At 38.1% G+C, this 16,330-nt stretch overlaps 1 protein-coding gene, 1 long non-coding RNA gene and 1 pseudogene across 2 annotated transcripts; 1 reads left to right on the forward strand and 2 right to left on the reverse strand.

Annotated features, from left to right (window-relative positions):
- The first annotated feature begins 779 nt into the window (after window positions 1-779).
- LOC149148316 (U4/U6 small nuclear ribonucleoprotein Prp31 homolog pseudogene) lies at window positions 780-1,133 on the forward strand (annotated as a pseudogene).
- Window positions 1,134-4,635: 3,502 nt separating this feature from the next.
- Window positions 4,636-5,408, reverse strand: LOC149148317 (uncharacterized). Its single transcript, XR_016262578.1, has 3 exons — window positions 5,327-5,408; window positions 4,981-5,061; window positions 4,636-4,880 (listed from the first exon to the last, which is right to left on the reverse strand). It is a non-coding gene; the product is annotated as an uncharacterized LOC149148317 (long non-coding RNA).
- A 76-nt stretch (window positions 5,409-5,484) lies between these two features.
- LOC149148318 (uncharacterized) lies at window positions 5,485-14,890 on the reverse strand. The gene is made up of 9 exons (XM_089442141.1): window positions 14,631-14,890; window positions 14,311-14,537; window positions 8,781-9,007; window positions 7,797-7,891; window positions 7,369-7,616; window positions 6,523-7,278; window positions 6,156-6,236; window positions 5,972-6,052; window positions 5,485-5,591 (listed from the first exon to the last, which is right to left on the reverse strand). Exons 1-9 carry the CDS (start codon window positions 14,888-14,890, stop codon window positions 5,485-5,487), a joined length of 2,082 nt encoding a protein of 693 aa, XP_089298267.1.
- Window positions 14,891-16,330: the final 1,440 nt, after the last annotated feature.

Genomic DNA, 16,330 nt, shown 5'->3' on the forward strand with positions numbered 1-16,330 from the left:
CCAATCACCATTGATTAGATGGTTACCTAAAAGAACTCACAAACAAACCACCAAAGACAGAGAAGCCTTGAAGCTTGAAAACAGAAAGAGATTGGTTGGAAACTATGACATTCCAATGTGATCAACAATAGAAGATTTATAAAATTTTATGAAGGGTAATATGAAAACTTGAACTTGCTGATTGACAGAATTTCATCTAAGTCACAATGGTCTACCAGTGGGCCTCTCTAACCCAAACAAATGTGGCCAAGGTTTTTCTTATAAAATGGTCTCACCTTGGTCACCACACATCTAGCTATGTCTATGCACTTCTTGCCTTCATTAAACCACCAACTCCAACTTCACCTCAATTTCTACATTTTCCATTAATGCAATTATCTCACATGTATTGTTGTCACATGCCAATCTAAAGTTGTCTCATGCATTATGGGCATGCAATCACTACCACACCAAATAATTTCATACTCAACTAACTTATATGAGTCTTGTGCCAACAAAATCCAACCATAATGTCCCCCAAACCCCTTGTCACACCAACAACCCAAATGCAATACCTAATCCAATGTATCTCACCTAGTTAAGCAATTAATTCATGACAAGATAAGTAGAACCATCATAAGTCGTTACACTCATGGTTATCCCTTTACTCATGGTTGAAGTTTCCTGAGTTAGAATCTCTTGTACACCATCAAATTGATTATGCTCCAGTTGTAAAGAAAATTGGAAATGAGATCGATTTAACTCTGGTTGATCTTGAGGGTCTTTTACCTTCGGCAACCATGATGGTTGTTTCTGTCACTGCATCTACCACTAGTGGTAAGCCTCTATCAGAAGAAAAGTTGCAAAAGACTTTAGATGCCTGTAATAGAGCACTTGCACTTGATGCAGCAAAAATGAAGGTATTGGATTTTGTTGAGAGTAGGATGGGATACATTTCCCCCAATTTGTCTGCTATTACAGGGAGTGCGGTTGCAGCAAAATTGATGGGTACTGCAGGGGGTCTCTCTTCAATGGCTAAAATGTCAGCTTGTAATGTGCAGCTTCTAGGTGCAAAGCAAAAGAATTTGGCAGTATTTTCAACAGCGACTTCACAGTTTCGTGTTGGATACCTTGAACAAACAAAGATTTTCTAGAGCACGCCACTTGCTTTGAGAATGCATGCATGTCGATTGTTAGTTGCTATTTTTTTTTTCCATGAAACAGATGAACCAGAGACTTTGCATTTCCAGTTTCTTTAAACTTAACAGTTCAGGTATATAACTCATGGACTGCAATGAGAAGATATATGACACCCGAAATTGGATCTAAACTTTGTAGCTAGATACTCCCAATAGGCATCTCCTAGAAAATCACATTAACAAGTGACAAACTCCTTTTGTTCATTGAATTTAAAGCAAAGTGGCATGCAATCCTGACTTATTGGAATAGAACATGTGAATGTTTAGGACCTTCCCTTCTCTTCTACTTACCTCTGCCTGCATTTCCAGGGAGAGGATATCAAAAGGGATTCTCTTTTTCAACCAATCACCATTGATTAGATGGTTGCCTAAAAGAACTCACAAAGAAGCCACCAATGACAGAGAAGCCTTGAAGCTTGAAAACAGAAAGAGATTGGTTGGCAACTATGACATTACAATGTGATCAACAATAGAAGATTTATAAAATTTTATGAAGGGTAATATGAAAAACTTGAACTTGCTGATTGACAGAATTTCATCTAAGTCACAATGGTCTACCAGTGGGCCTGTCTAACCCAAACAAATGTGTCCAAGGTTTTTCTTATAAAATGGTCTCACCTTGGTCACCACACATTTAGCTATGTCTATGCACTTCTTGCCTTCATTAAACCACCAACTCCAACTTCACCTCAATTTCTACATTTTCCATTAATGCAATTATCTCATATGTATTGTTGTCACATGCCAATCTAAAGTTGTCTCATGCATTATGGGCATGCAATCACCACCACATCAAATAATTTCATACTCAACTAACTTATATGAGTCTTGTGCCAACAAACTCCAACCATAATGCCCCCCAAACCCCTTGTCACACCAACAACCCAAATGCAACACCTAATCCAATGTATCTCACCTACTTAAGCAATTAATTCATGACAAGATAAGTAGAACCATCATAAGTTGTTACACTCATGGTTATCCCTTTACTCATGTTTGAAGTTTCCCGAGTTAGAATCTCTTGTACACCATCCAATTGATTATGCTCCAGTTGAAAAGAAAATTAGAAATGAGATCAATTTAACTCTAGTTGATCTTGAGGGTCTTTTACCTTCGGCAATCATTATGGTTGTTTTTGTCACTGCATATACCACTAGTGGTAAGCCCCTATCAAAAGAAAACTTGCAAAAGGCTTTAGATGCCTATGATAGAGCACTTGCACTTGATGCAACAAAAAGTAAGGTTTTGGATTTTGTTGTGAGTAGGATGGGATACATTGCCCCCAATTTGTCTGTTATTGCAAGGAGTGGGGTTGTAGCGAAATTGATGGGTACTGCAGGGGGTCTCTCTTCACTGGCTAAAATGCCAGCTTGTAATGTGCAGCTTCTTGGTGCAAAGAAAAATAATTTGGCATGATTTTCAACAATGACTTCACAGTTTCGTGTTGGATACCTTGAACAAACAGAGATTTTCCAGAGCAGACCACCTGCTTTGAGAATGTGTGCATGTCGATTGTTAGTTGCTAAATTTTTTTCCATGAGACAGTTGAACCAAAGACTTTGCATTTCTAGTTTCTTTAAACTTAACAGTTCAGGTATATAACTTGTGCGCTGCAATGAGAAGATATATGACACCCAAAATTGGATCTAAACTTTGTAGCTAGATACTCCCAATAGGCATCTCCTAGAAAATCACCTTAACAAGTGACAAACTCCTTTTGTTCGTTGAATTTAAAGCAAAGTGGCAGCTTCTTAGGATCAAACTCCTCTACTTGATTTGGAACAAAAGAAATGAAGCACTTCATAGCAAGGCACAAACTGAACATTTTTTTATAGGTATGTCTGTACCCTGATCTGTGTAAATATTCACTTGCAGAACACTGTCCAAGTCCAAAAGGTTGAAATGAAAGTGGCAGACTTGTGCAACAAGGAGCCCCCTAATCACTCTATTTTCCCCTTAGCTTATTCTAGGCAATCACAGTGCTTAGAATCAAGGCACAAACATTGGGTTTGCTGGGTTGTTCAACAAATAAGGACATGGGAAGAATGGCATCACAGTTAGCTTCCCTGCTTCGACAACACATTGAAAAGTTCCTTCAACTAGTTCTCACTTTTTTTGAAGCCAAGAAACACCCAAGCCCAAACAAGGGAAATACGGACGGGAACCTTTGTACCATACCTTGAACAAGTCATTGTGAGAGAATCACCAAATCAAATATCAACAATTTTAGATGTACCTATTTGAATGCTTAATTTTGATTTCCTAAGTCTTGCGGTCTTACTTTTTATTTGTGTTCATCTTCATCGATGTCATTGTCTACTTTTGGAAACTATTTTAAACAATTGAACACACATGCTTTCCCTTTTATCAGATAACACCTAGAATGTTTCTTGTGCTAATCCAATTGCTTTGAGCTCAATTATTTAACACAGATTCTGCTTTGCAGAACACTGTCCAATAGCTTGTTTTAGTATAGACACATGAATTTTATTTTAGAAAATACCACAAAAAAACTCCATCCTAAAGAAATATGACCACTGATATTATATGTTTATACGATTCTAGCCATTTTGATATTTTGTCAAAGTGTTGGTTTACACATTGTTGTAACTTGTAGGTGACTGTTTGAGCTTTTATCTACAAATAGGAAGGTACAATGAACATATATGCCAAAGAGACTTCAATATAACACAAATAACATAAAATCCATATGGTAGCAAGATTTTTGAACATGCCAAGATCACTTTTATTAAAGATGAAAATACACATACCACTAATAACCCATGGGGCAACCAACAATTGTGGGATAGATTGAGAAATATCAGTGAGAAAATAAGAGATATATGACTACATATAAGTGTTTATTTAATTAAGATAAAATATCAATAATATCAGCACCTTCCACATGGGCAATGCATACATAGGAGTATGCATATGTCACCTTCAAATGTTTGAATTTTCCCAGAAATTATGTACAGGTCCAGCAACTCGTTTTAGTATAGACACATGAATTTTATTTTAGAAAATACCACAGAAGAACTCCATTTTGAAGAAATATGAGCATGCACAGCAATAACCATTAATAAATGTATTGGTAAAGTTGATTTATTTTTAAACCAAAAACAAAAAAAGTGTTGTCAAAGAGACACATCTTCAAGTCTACATATACCATACATATCAGCTACTTCCCTTTTATATAAGAAGTGCTCTAGGTGCAAGAGGCATTGCAGCCTTTGTTGTATATAATGATTTATTGCATTCTATCATGTGAAATTGTCATTAAAAAAAAAGTGTTGGAAATTACCCAATGAAGAAAGAGAAGACAAGCTCATAATAAAATATGCAAGTACTCGATTATTGGACCATTGAAACACTTTATTTATATAGAAAAGATGAAGTACATGTACATACTTGCAACTTATCACAAGTTGGAACAATTTCAAACCCTAGCCAGTGAAACCAAGAAAACCCTAACAAACAACTCCTCATATATAAGAATCACACCTAACAAAAGCTGGTCACTACACCAAGAATCCTCAACAACCTAGCATCATCAACTGCAATGACATTCATGACACGAATGCTGGTATGTGGGAGATTAAAGAAGAAGAAGCTGAATTTTCTCTCACAACTTGTTTGAGAAGCCTACAAGTTGGTTAACCTTTATGTCTTTTCCTCAGCCCTGTTGGTTTATTCTGTGTCCTGGTTCAATATTCGAACATTCAGACACCATATTAACAATGGAAAAAACAACCACTACTCAATTTAAGAGCAAACTAAGAGCATAAACATGGAAACAAACCTGGAAAATCACCAATTTGGGTGTTGTCAATGAGCCAATCATGTTCGGATGGAGGTTGATCCATTGAAGAAGTTTTTGTATCTGTAAGATAACAATGCAATTTCCATCAGACCAAATAATATCATGTGAATTAATACAGGCATCAAAATACAAACTATATCAATTATGGATCCCATTAAATGCACCTTGACTCATGTGATCAATAAAGCGATGGTGCGTCTGTCTACATGCTTCAAGTGAAGGCACAATATGGGGATGGTGCACCCCTTCAAATATTCAAAGACTACATTAACAACATCAACAACAACCAGTGCACACAGATAAGAGAAAAGGCATAACAACAAACCTGGAAAATGACCAATTTGGGTGTGTCAATGATCCAATCATGTTCGGATGGAGGGAGATCCATTGAAGAAGCTATTGTATCTGTAACATAACAATGTAATTTCCATCAGAGCAAATAATATGATGTTAATTTATAGAGGCATCAGAATACAAACTACATCAATTAGGTGTCCCGTCAAATGCACCTTCACTGATGTGATAAATAGAGGGATGATGCTTCTGTCTATGTGCTTCAAGTGAATGCACATTATTGGGATGGTGCACCCCTGCAAACATTCAAACACTACATTAACAACATCAACAACAACCAATGCACACAGATAAGAGAAACGGCATAGCAACAAACCTGGAAAATGACCAATTTGTGAGTTGTCAATGAGCCAATCATGTTCGCATGGAGGGAGATCCATTGAAGAAGCTATTGTATCTATAACATAACAATGTAATTTCCATCAATGCAAATAATATGATGTTAATTTATAGAGGCATCAGAATACAAACTACATCATTAGGTGTCCCATCAAATGCACCTTGATTGATGTGATAAATAGAGGGATGGTGCACCCATGCAAACATTCAAACACTACATTAACAACATCAATAACAACCAGTGCACATAGTTAAGAGAAAAAGCATAGCAACAAACCTAGCAAATCACCAATTTGGGGGTTGTCAATGACCCAATCATGTTCGGATGGAGGGTGATCCATTGAAGAAGATGTTGTATCTGTAAGATAACAATGTAATTTCCATCAAAGCAAATAATATGATGGTAATTTATAGAGGCATCAGAATACAGACTACATCATTAGGTGTCCCATCAAATTCACCTTGACTCATGTGATAAATAAAGCGATGGTTCTTATGTCTACGTGCTTCAAGTGAAGGCACAATATTTCGATGGTGCTCCCCTGCAAACATTCAAACACTACATTAACAACATCAACAACAACCAATGCACATAGTTAAGAGAAAACACATATCTAATCTCTCTATAGAACTTACTTGGGACAGTAGAGGATGCATTGTTAGAGCGAGGATGACCACACTTGTTGAGGTGTTGAAATTGAAATGGTTCATCTTCAGATGCAGGGACATTCAAATGAATATCGAAGCTGGCATTTTTTTTGCTTCTTTTATTTTTCTTTTTAGGACTAAGGAAACTCTTCTTCCTCTTCAAAGATGACTCATAAGCACCCAACCCAAGGGTGAAGTCATAATCCATAATATGAAGATCATTAACATCATCCACAATTTTTTTAGCCAAATCAATCAATTGTTTTGTCTTGCTCACAGTAGAAGGAGGACTATTCCAAAACAGGTCTAGATAGCCAAACAACTCCCCTCTTAACAAATTAAGGTCTTCAACATTTTCATCATCCATAATAGTTGTGCCAGTATCTGCATCAAGTTTTGGTGCCTCTATACTTATCTTAGGAGGGGAATTCAATGTATTAGGTGTGGTATCAAGATCCAATAAAGGGTCTGAATCCATTAAGGAGGAAGGTAACCAATCTACCTTTATGGCATGCTTGCAAATGTTTCCACGAATAGACCATGGGCAATCACAAGTGATAAAATTTGTATGATGCCATATGATAAGATATTTTTTATTAGGTTTACTTTGACTCCTCACCCAATAAGTGTGAGATATGCTCTCATGAGGCCTGCAATCACTGTCTGGAATTATTCTAGCCTTTTCTATTGATGATTCAAGCCGCATCTCTTTCTTGTGGTTGTTCAAATATCCTTCTTTTTTCAGAATTTCCTTAAATCGATAACATGGCTCAACATTTTTTATTAGAGTATAGAATAGACAATCCATCTTACGAGAACATTTATTTTGTCTATCACGTAGAAAGGTTGTATTGAGATAACCGTGATATGACTTCACAGCATTATTTGTCTCCTGATTTGCATGAGGAAAATCTCGGCAGCCTTTAACCCACATCCCTAAATGTAAAAATCGAACTAGTAAATATATCTTGTCGTTATAAAATAAAAAAAAACGTATGAACTAAAAAAAATAGTATGCGAACTTACGCATCTTTTCACCAGCAACCCAATTCTTGTTGAAATAGTCCAAAAACTTCTCCTCGGTTGCAAATTTGGTGAAAAAAACATTGATTACATTATCCACTTCATCATTAGAAACATTTTTCATGATATAACCAAGTTCATTGAACATCTCTTTTTCTTTTTCTGAACTGTTGGCCAACCGATTAACATTCTTTAGCCATGCCCTCCCTACATCCCAAATACACAATATCACTTCACATCTGGTGATTCTCCTGCCAAACTTAATTCATTTTAAGTGAGAAATATTTAGAATGAATGCAACTTGCAATGTCAAATAAGAATATTGATGTTATCTCAAAGCAATGATTTCAGCCAATGAATCATCAACCATAAAGGCATTGACCTTCCAGTCAGGATGAAGCTGAAAACACCTATGCATGAGGTGCTCCAACCATACTGCTATATCTTGTGATGTATTACATGACATCACCACCCATGCGACTGGAACCCCACTTTGTTGCTCATCAAACACCGCAAGCATGTACAACTGATATTGTCATATAAAAAAATGAAGTTAATTTTAAGTCAATAATCATATTGAATCATTATAACCAAAATGATTCATTAAAGCTATCATTGCAAAAATACTCACTCCATATTTATTTGTACTGAATGTTGAGTCCATGGCTATCAAGCTATTATGGGATAACTTGACCATAGTTTCCAACATCCATTTTTTTGTATTCCAGCGATAAAAGGGATCTCTCCACCATTGGGCTTCTGGTAGAAGAAGAAATCATTATGGTGTTTTTCATACCAGAGATTCACACTCATTTCATCTTTGTTATGCAGTTGGTAATTTTCTTTTGTCGGACGATTATAGATGTTTACAATATCTTTTCTGCGTAAGAAAAAAATCCCTAACCCGAGCTGTGGCATGTATGTCAACATATTTCTTAATATGCATTTTACAAACAGAGTCAATTGGCACTTGAAGGAAAAAACAACTTTCTAAATAAGAAATCATGTCTCTTGAAATTGGAAACTAAGGCCAAACTCCATGTGGGTCATATTATTTATGGCAGCTGATTTTTTTATTAGATCCCTCTCATTGAGAGGTGTAGGATTGATCTAAAGACCATCTGATTATGATAAGTATTTATGAACTTATGAATTTATTTATGTTATGGACAAATTGTTAAGTCGACCAGCAACTTATGTAGGCTCAGAAGCCCAACAGTCATGTTTATTCAACCTCTACGTTTTAGTAGAAATAGAAGAGGACTTCAAGTCATTTCAACACACACTTGGATCTCTTCCTCTCTTTACTTGTCTTTGGGTTTTAGTAGGAGGAGAGATCCTAAGGAAAACCCGGAAAAGCTAGAACTGTTGGAAAAGCTGGAAAAGCCAAAAAAGCCGAAACTGTCAGAAAATACGGAACTGCCAGAAAAGCCAGAAAATCTGGAACTGCTAGAACCGCCGAAAAAGCCAGAAAAGCCAGAACTGCCGAAAAAGTCAAAACTGGAGGAAAAGTCGGAACTACTGGAAAAATCGAAAAGCCGGAAATGCTGGAAAAGCCAGAAATGTTGAAAAGCTGGAAATACCGGAAAAGCCAGAAATACCAGAAAAGCTAGAAAAGCTGAAAATGCAGGAAATGCTGGAACTGCCAAAAAAGCCGGAAAAGCCAGAACTACCAGGAACTATCAAAACAGCCAGATCATCTGTCTCCGAACGAAGGCAGCATGATGTATGAGACCATGGGTAGCATGATAAGTAGCATGATGATATGAGCATGTGCAACATAATGATGCATGATGATATGAGTATGGACAACATGATGTATGAGATCATGGGCACCATAATAGGCAGCATGATGTATGAGATCATGGGCAGCATAATAAGAAGCATGATGATATGAGCATTGGCAGCATAATGATGCATGATGATATGAGCATGGGCAGCATAATGACGAATGAGATCATGAGCACGGGCAGCTTGATGATGAATAAGACCATGGAAGATGCAGCATGATGAGCAGCATTAAGATGAGAGCAGCTCAGTCATCAAGGTTCAACACATGTGATAGTACAACATGGTGTCACACAATAATGTGCAGCAAATAGACGAGATGCAGCACTATGATAGGTGAATGAGTCACCTTAGAGAATCAGTTGAAGCAATATGTCTTCAACTGATCTCATGCCGATATCAAAAGTCAAAGTGTTGACTTCTATTGTAAATGTACTATCTCTCTCACTTTCTCTATTGAACTTTGAAGAACATAAAAGAAGAATTGATCAAGGGTTTCCCCACATTATGGGGTTTGTCCCTGGCTAGCACCACATCTTGTATCCTCTTGTCTTGGCTTGTCTTTTGCGATTTATATTTATGCTCTATCTGCATTTTACTTTATGCTGATGTGATTGCTAATGTGGAAAAGAAATTGAAATAAATTGCTCTAGCATAGAACATACCTAAAATTAACAGGGTATCAAAGCTGAGGTGAAGACAATGCCCAAGCAAGAGTGAAAGAGTAATCACTAAAGACAATAGGGACAAGACAAAAGGATCAATGAGTTCCACATCTCTCTTCTACGTTCACTAAGGGTGAAGTGGAAGCAGAGAATATTATTAGAATGGCACAGTGGAATATCACTTTATTGGGAAGTTCAGATCTAAGGGTGGAAGGAAACGCAGATACCTTGGTTGCAATAAGTTCGGCCATCATGCAAAGGAGTGTCCGAATAGTAGAGACACATCTCTTGCTGAAGATAGCAATCATTCCAGGGACATCTTCAATGATCAGAGGAATGATAAGTAATGCAGGTCATCAAGGAAATGGTCGACTCTTCAAAGAAAGCGAGGAACCCCATAATCTCTTTTATGTACCTGATCGCAAGAAGAACTAGGTGTCCATCTCGGAAATGGAATTTTAAGGTTTCAGGATGGCACTCATCGATGGAAAGGTACGTGTCTGAAAATAGATTTTTCAAAGATGTTTTAGAGTTAAGGGTTGTATCAAGTCCACTGGGGACCATGTCCATTGACTCAACACTGGAGGTCTGTGAGTCAGATGGTGACCAGGATGCCTGAATTCAAAAAGAGCATGAAGGTACATGTCTGAGATGTACCGAAGGAAAATCTTACAAGGGGACCATTCCCCTCATGTAGTAGGTCCACAGGTTTGGAAAAACCCATGGAGTTTTAGATTCATGAACAGGAATCTCATGCATACAGGTGGAAGAAAGCCCTCTATGGCTTGAAGCAAAACACCCCGAGCGTAGTATGAGAGGATTGATAGGTGTTTTGTGAAGCTGAGATTCACTAGGAGTGAAACCGATCCAAACCATTACCTGAAGGTTGTGGATGATAGACCTCTCATACTGGCACCTCATAAGGACGACCTATTTCTGACAGGTGTTGACCCTCTCATTTGTAGAAGTAAGAGGGAGTTGGATTCTAAATGTGGAATGATAAACTGCAAGCCTGTGACTACCTCGAGGATATTAACTTTCAGAAGTTATATGGTAGTGATGTCGGACCAGATTTGGGAAATGCCTCTCAGTTTCATAAACTCAATCACGTTGATGTTTTTGGTGAACTCTGGACATATGTTTTGCAGTTAGCATGGTGAGCTCATATTTTGTTGAGCCTCACTGGATTGGTGCCAAGAATCCTCTGAGGTATCTTCAGGGCACAATCTCTCATGGATTGAGATACACTACCGGAAATATGAAAACTGCATGATTATTCGAATGCTGACTGAGCAGGTAGTGTGGAGGATCACCAGAGCACTTCTCAGTGCTGGTTTTCTTTGGATTCTGCTTTGATATCATGGATGAGCAGGAAGTAGAAATCGGTTGTTATAAGTATTGCCGAGACTGGATACATAACTACGAGTATGACCTCGTATGAAGTTGCCTGGTTGTGGAAACTCTTCAATGAGTACACATGATGAATACCACTGTAATTCTCTGTGACAACCAGAGGTGGGATTTGATTATTGAGGAATCCCATATTCAATGAATGCTCCAGCAGATAGACATCAGATACTGCCTTATCCGGGATATGGTAAGTCGATGAGCAAGGAGGCTCCATCGCACTGAGATGATGTACAGGTCGCTACACTTTGTCAGAGCCCCGGGGAAAGATCAAATTTGTGATTTTACCGAATGACTTGGAGTCGTCGAGAGACCCTTGTAAAATGGTCTTGCATGTTGCATACATTGAGCTCTGGGAGCTCTGGGGGCTTGCAGTTCTTACTGGAGCAACATACGACCACAGGGTGACTCACCCTCCCCTGGTGGTGCGCACTGGGACAGGATGATTCGCTCTCCTATGGACAGGATGATTCGCTCTCCTATGGACAAGATGATTCACTCTCTTGTGGGACAAGATGATTCGCTCTCTTGTGGGATAGGATGATTTGCTCTCCCGTGGACAAGATGATTTGCTCTCCTGTGAACAAGATGATTCACTCTCTTGTGGGACAAGATGATTCACTCTCTTGTGGGACAAGATGATTCGCTCTCCTGTGTAGCAGGATGATTAATTCTCCTGTGAGGTCTGAATGATGTGTTCTCCATGACAATTGTGTAGCACAATTATTAAGTCTCCTGTGAGGTCTGGATGATGTGTTCTCCATGACGATTGTGTAGCAGGATGATTAGTTCTCCTGTGAGGTCTGGACGATGTGTTCTCCATGACGATTGTGTAGCAGGATGATTAATTCTCCTGTGAGATCTGGATGATGTGTTCTCCATGACGATTGTGTAGCAGGATGATTAGTTCTCCTGTGAGGTCTGGACGATGTGTTCTCCATGATGATTGTGTAGCAGGATGATTAATTCTCCTGTGAGATCTGGATGATGTGTTCTCCATGACGATTGTGTAGCAGGATGATTAGTTCTCCTGTGAGGCCTGGATGATGTGTTCTCCATGGCGATTGTGTAGCAGGATGATTAGTTCTCCTATGAGGACAAGATTGATTAAGTTCTCCTATCGAGGCATCCTACCCATGCAGTCTGGGACTCATGGGAAGTACCTCTCATCTGATCAATGAGCAAGGAAATGAGGATAGGGACCATAGTAGTACCGATGGATGCATCGTTGTATCTACCGTATTCCCTATGCTAGGATGACCCTTCATTGACCTGGGATCAATGATACTGGTCTAGGACCAGTGGTAGGAGTTGTACCCACTATGACACTCACTTCGGGTTGGTTCAGGACTGGGCTGGGACCAGTGGTACATACTCTGAAACTGACTTCGAGTCAGTAGAGTACTAGTCTGGGACTAGTGGTAGGAGTTGTACCTACTATGACACTGACTTCGGGTCGGTTGAGGACTAGTCTGGGACCAGTGGTACACACTCTGAGACTGACTTCGGGTTAGTGGAGAATGGTATGACACATTCTCGAACAATTCTTCTTCTTCATGGTTTAGCAAATCTAAGTTGAGCAGAGCAGAGCCAGCAGAGCAAAGCAGAGCTAGCAGAGCAGAGCTGAGCAAGGCACTGATGGCAGAGATAGTACAGTTGGACATATGGATCAGTGGATGGAGTTCTCCCTAGTTGAGAGGGAGTGTTAAAATTGGAAACTAGGGCCAAAATCCATGTGGGTCATATTATTTATGGCAGCTGATATTTTTATTGGATCCCTCTCATTGAGAGGTGTAGGATTGATCTAAAGATCATCCGATTCTGATAAGTATTTATCAATTTATCAATTTATTTATATTATGGACAAATTGTTAAGTCGGCCAGCAACTTATGTAGGCTCATAAGCCCAACAATCATGTCTATTCAACCTCTACATTTTAGTATAAATAGAAGAGGACTTCAAGTCATTTCGACACACACTTGGATCTATTCCTCTCTCTACTTGTCTTTGGGTTTTAGTAGGAGGAGAGATCCTAAGGAAAAGTCGGAAAAGCTGGAAAAGTTGGAACTGTCAAAACTGCCAAAAAAGCCGGAAAAGTTGGAACTGCCGGAATTGCCGGAAAAGCTAGAACTACTGGAAAAGTCGAAAAAACCGGAACTGCTAGAAAAGCCAGAATAGCCGGAAAATTCAGAGAAGCTGGAACTTTCGAAACTGGCGGAAAAGTCGGAACTGCCGGAAAGGCCGGAAATACCAGAAAATCCAGAAAATACCGGAACTATCGGAACTACCAGAAAAGTCGGAACTGTTGGGAACTATCGAAACAGCCGAAGCATATGTCTCCAAAGGAAGGCAGCATGATGTATGAGATCATGGGAAGCATAATAAGAAGCATGATGATATGAGCATGGGCAGCATAATGATGCATTATGATATGAGTATGGGCAACATGATGTATGAGATCATCGGCAGCATAATAGGCAGCATGATGTATGAGATCATGGGCAACATAATAAGCAGCATGATGATATGAGCATGGGCAACATAATGATGCATGATGATATGAACATGGGCAGCATAATGGTGAATGAGATCATGAGCATGGGAAGCTTGATGATGAATAAGACCATGGAAGATGTAGCATGATGAGCAACATTAAGATGAGAGTAGCTCAGTCATCAAGGTTCAACACATGTAAAAGTACAGCAAGATGTCACACGGTAATGTGCAGCAAATAGAAGATATGCAGCACTATGATAGGTGAACGAGTCACCTTAGAGAATCAGTTGAAGCAATATGTCTTCAACTGATCTCATGCCAATATCAAAAGTCAAAGTGATTGAGTTCTATTGTAAATGTACTATCTCTCTCACTTTCTCTATTGAACTTTGAAGAACATAAAATAATTGATCAAGGGTTTCCCCACATTGTGGGGTTTGTCCCTGGCTAGCGCCACATCTTGTGTCCTCTTGTCTTGGCTTGTCTTCTGCGATTTATATTTATGTTCTATCTGCAGTTTATTTTATGCTGATGTGATTGCTAATGTGGAAAAGAAATTGAAATAAATTGCTCTAGCATAGAAAATACCTAAAATTAACACATCATCACCTAAAGTGTCGTGTTTGCCATGACAAGGCCATCCTTGCCCATCTTCATGATCATACATGTTGTATGTTATTATTGCAACATCTGGATCTTGAACCATGACCTTAATAATAAAATGGCATTGGCAACCCCTCTTTTTGACAATTGAACGCCTTGGTTTTGTTTTCCATTCTTCTATCTTGTCTTCTAGGCCATATGAGCAAGTATAACTACAAAATAAATTTTGAAATGTCAACACATATGACAAATGATAAAGCATTGTTAATATCAACATGTAAACAAGGCTTTTCTAAAATACTTACAGTTCCCATAGTAAGGTAGCACTAGGCATTGAGCTTGGAGTTTTGCTTTTTCGACGCTGGAAGGAACATGAAGCATCTGGATTCGATTCCTCTGCTTGAATAAAATCATTAATTCTTAGTTTAGGAATTTTTGCAACATGGTCAATATTCATGTTCGTCTTGTATACTTCAAACCAAACTAAATCTTTACTAGAAAATATGATTTTCTCTTTAGGGTCCTGCACCTCAAGGCCCATAATAGTCTTCCATTTCTTTTCCATGTTGTCTCAATGTCTGCAAAAAATGTGGAAACATATTAGGAAGTTGAATCTAAAAACTGAAGTATTAAAAGACAATAAATAGTTGCATTTACAAGTAGACTATTGTTGTGGGTCCCCTTCATTGACAGATATGGAAGAAAGAAGGTGAAATGTCAAAAGAAAATATTCTACACTATTTATTGAGCAAGAACCCCACATTCTTCTAGTTTGTAGTACAAAAACATCAATTACAAAGCTCACTGCCCCGTGGAAATGATGTTGTGAACACTGTACAAATTTGACAATGTAACTGTGGGCCTCATGTTGTCATATGATATGATATGTGAATCTCCAAAAAGTCGCATATCATCACGCAAGAATTTAATGAACAACCAAGTGTTTGAATGACACTTGTCCACGGAGCTGCCAAATGTTTCCAAGGAAATTTCAAACTCTGGAGTAGAATTGCTAAGTTCACAAGTGTCAAATGGTTGTCCAAGTGTGGGTTGATGATCAATGTGATAGCCCAATACACAGCAGTTCCAAGATTACTTATCTAACGCCATAATTTTCCAGATTTGTGCCAACAAATTTGCAAGAATGTATACAGAAAAATTATCAAATCAAAAAAGGATTTTGATGATTTGGCCTCATACAAAGAAGCTAGGTGCTAAATGATTGTCACTGAAACAATAATCAAGGATTGTGTGCTAAAGTTTCAATAATTTTATCTTTGTGTAATATTTCATATATAGAGAGATTTCTCACATAATAGGTGAGATAATTATCTAAGTAAGAAATTCAGGAAGCAGACAAGGGTTTCGAGGGAATCTACATAGGGCACCAGGGATAGAGAAACATTGCATAAAAACAATGAATGCTCAATTCTTGAAGTTCTCCAATTTAGAAGGGATTCACATTAAAAAGAACAATAAACATAACATTTTAGGCCAGCCAACTCTTTAGGACAAGCAGCGACAAACAATGCTCAATATTCTTAAAAAAATGGTCTTAGTACCCCTACTCAAAGGATTCAGTGTGACCTTCAAAGAACTAGTCAAGTGAAGAAAAAATTGTAAATTCATAGTTGGTTTTATTTTTGTACTTATTTCTTATTTTTCAGTTGGTGGAGTTCTTGCAACTCTTTTAATTATCATCACAGTTTTCTGGGTTAAATTTACATATGGAGTATATTTTCATGTTAGTGGTTCACTCACAAATTGGATTAATCTTCCTTTCACATTTTTTGAAGGAGATGGGTACAAGTTCATGTTAACAAAAGATAGGTTGGCATCAATTTGCAAGTTTTATCTATTATTTACTATCTGAAACTGATAGAATTCAAGTCTTGATATTTGTTGTTGGAGTAAGAATAAAGGATATTGAATCAGTAGTCAAAGGATTCAATTGGCAGAGTATTATGAGGCTGAAATTTTTTTCCATATATGAAGGAAAGAAATC

Source organism: Pinus tabuliformis, chromosome 9 (assembly GCF_031772625.1).
Source record: "Pinus tabuliformis cultivar Carrire ecotype Pingquan chromosome 9, CPIR1, whole genome shotgun sequence".
Classification (NCBI taxonomy): domain Eukaryota; kingdom Viridiplantae; phylum Streptophyta; class Pinopsida; order Pinales; family Pinaceae; genus Pinus; species Pinus tabuliformis.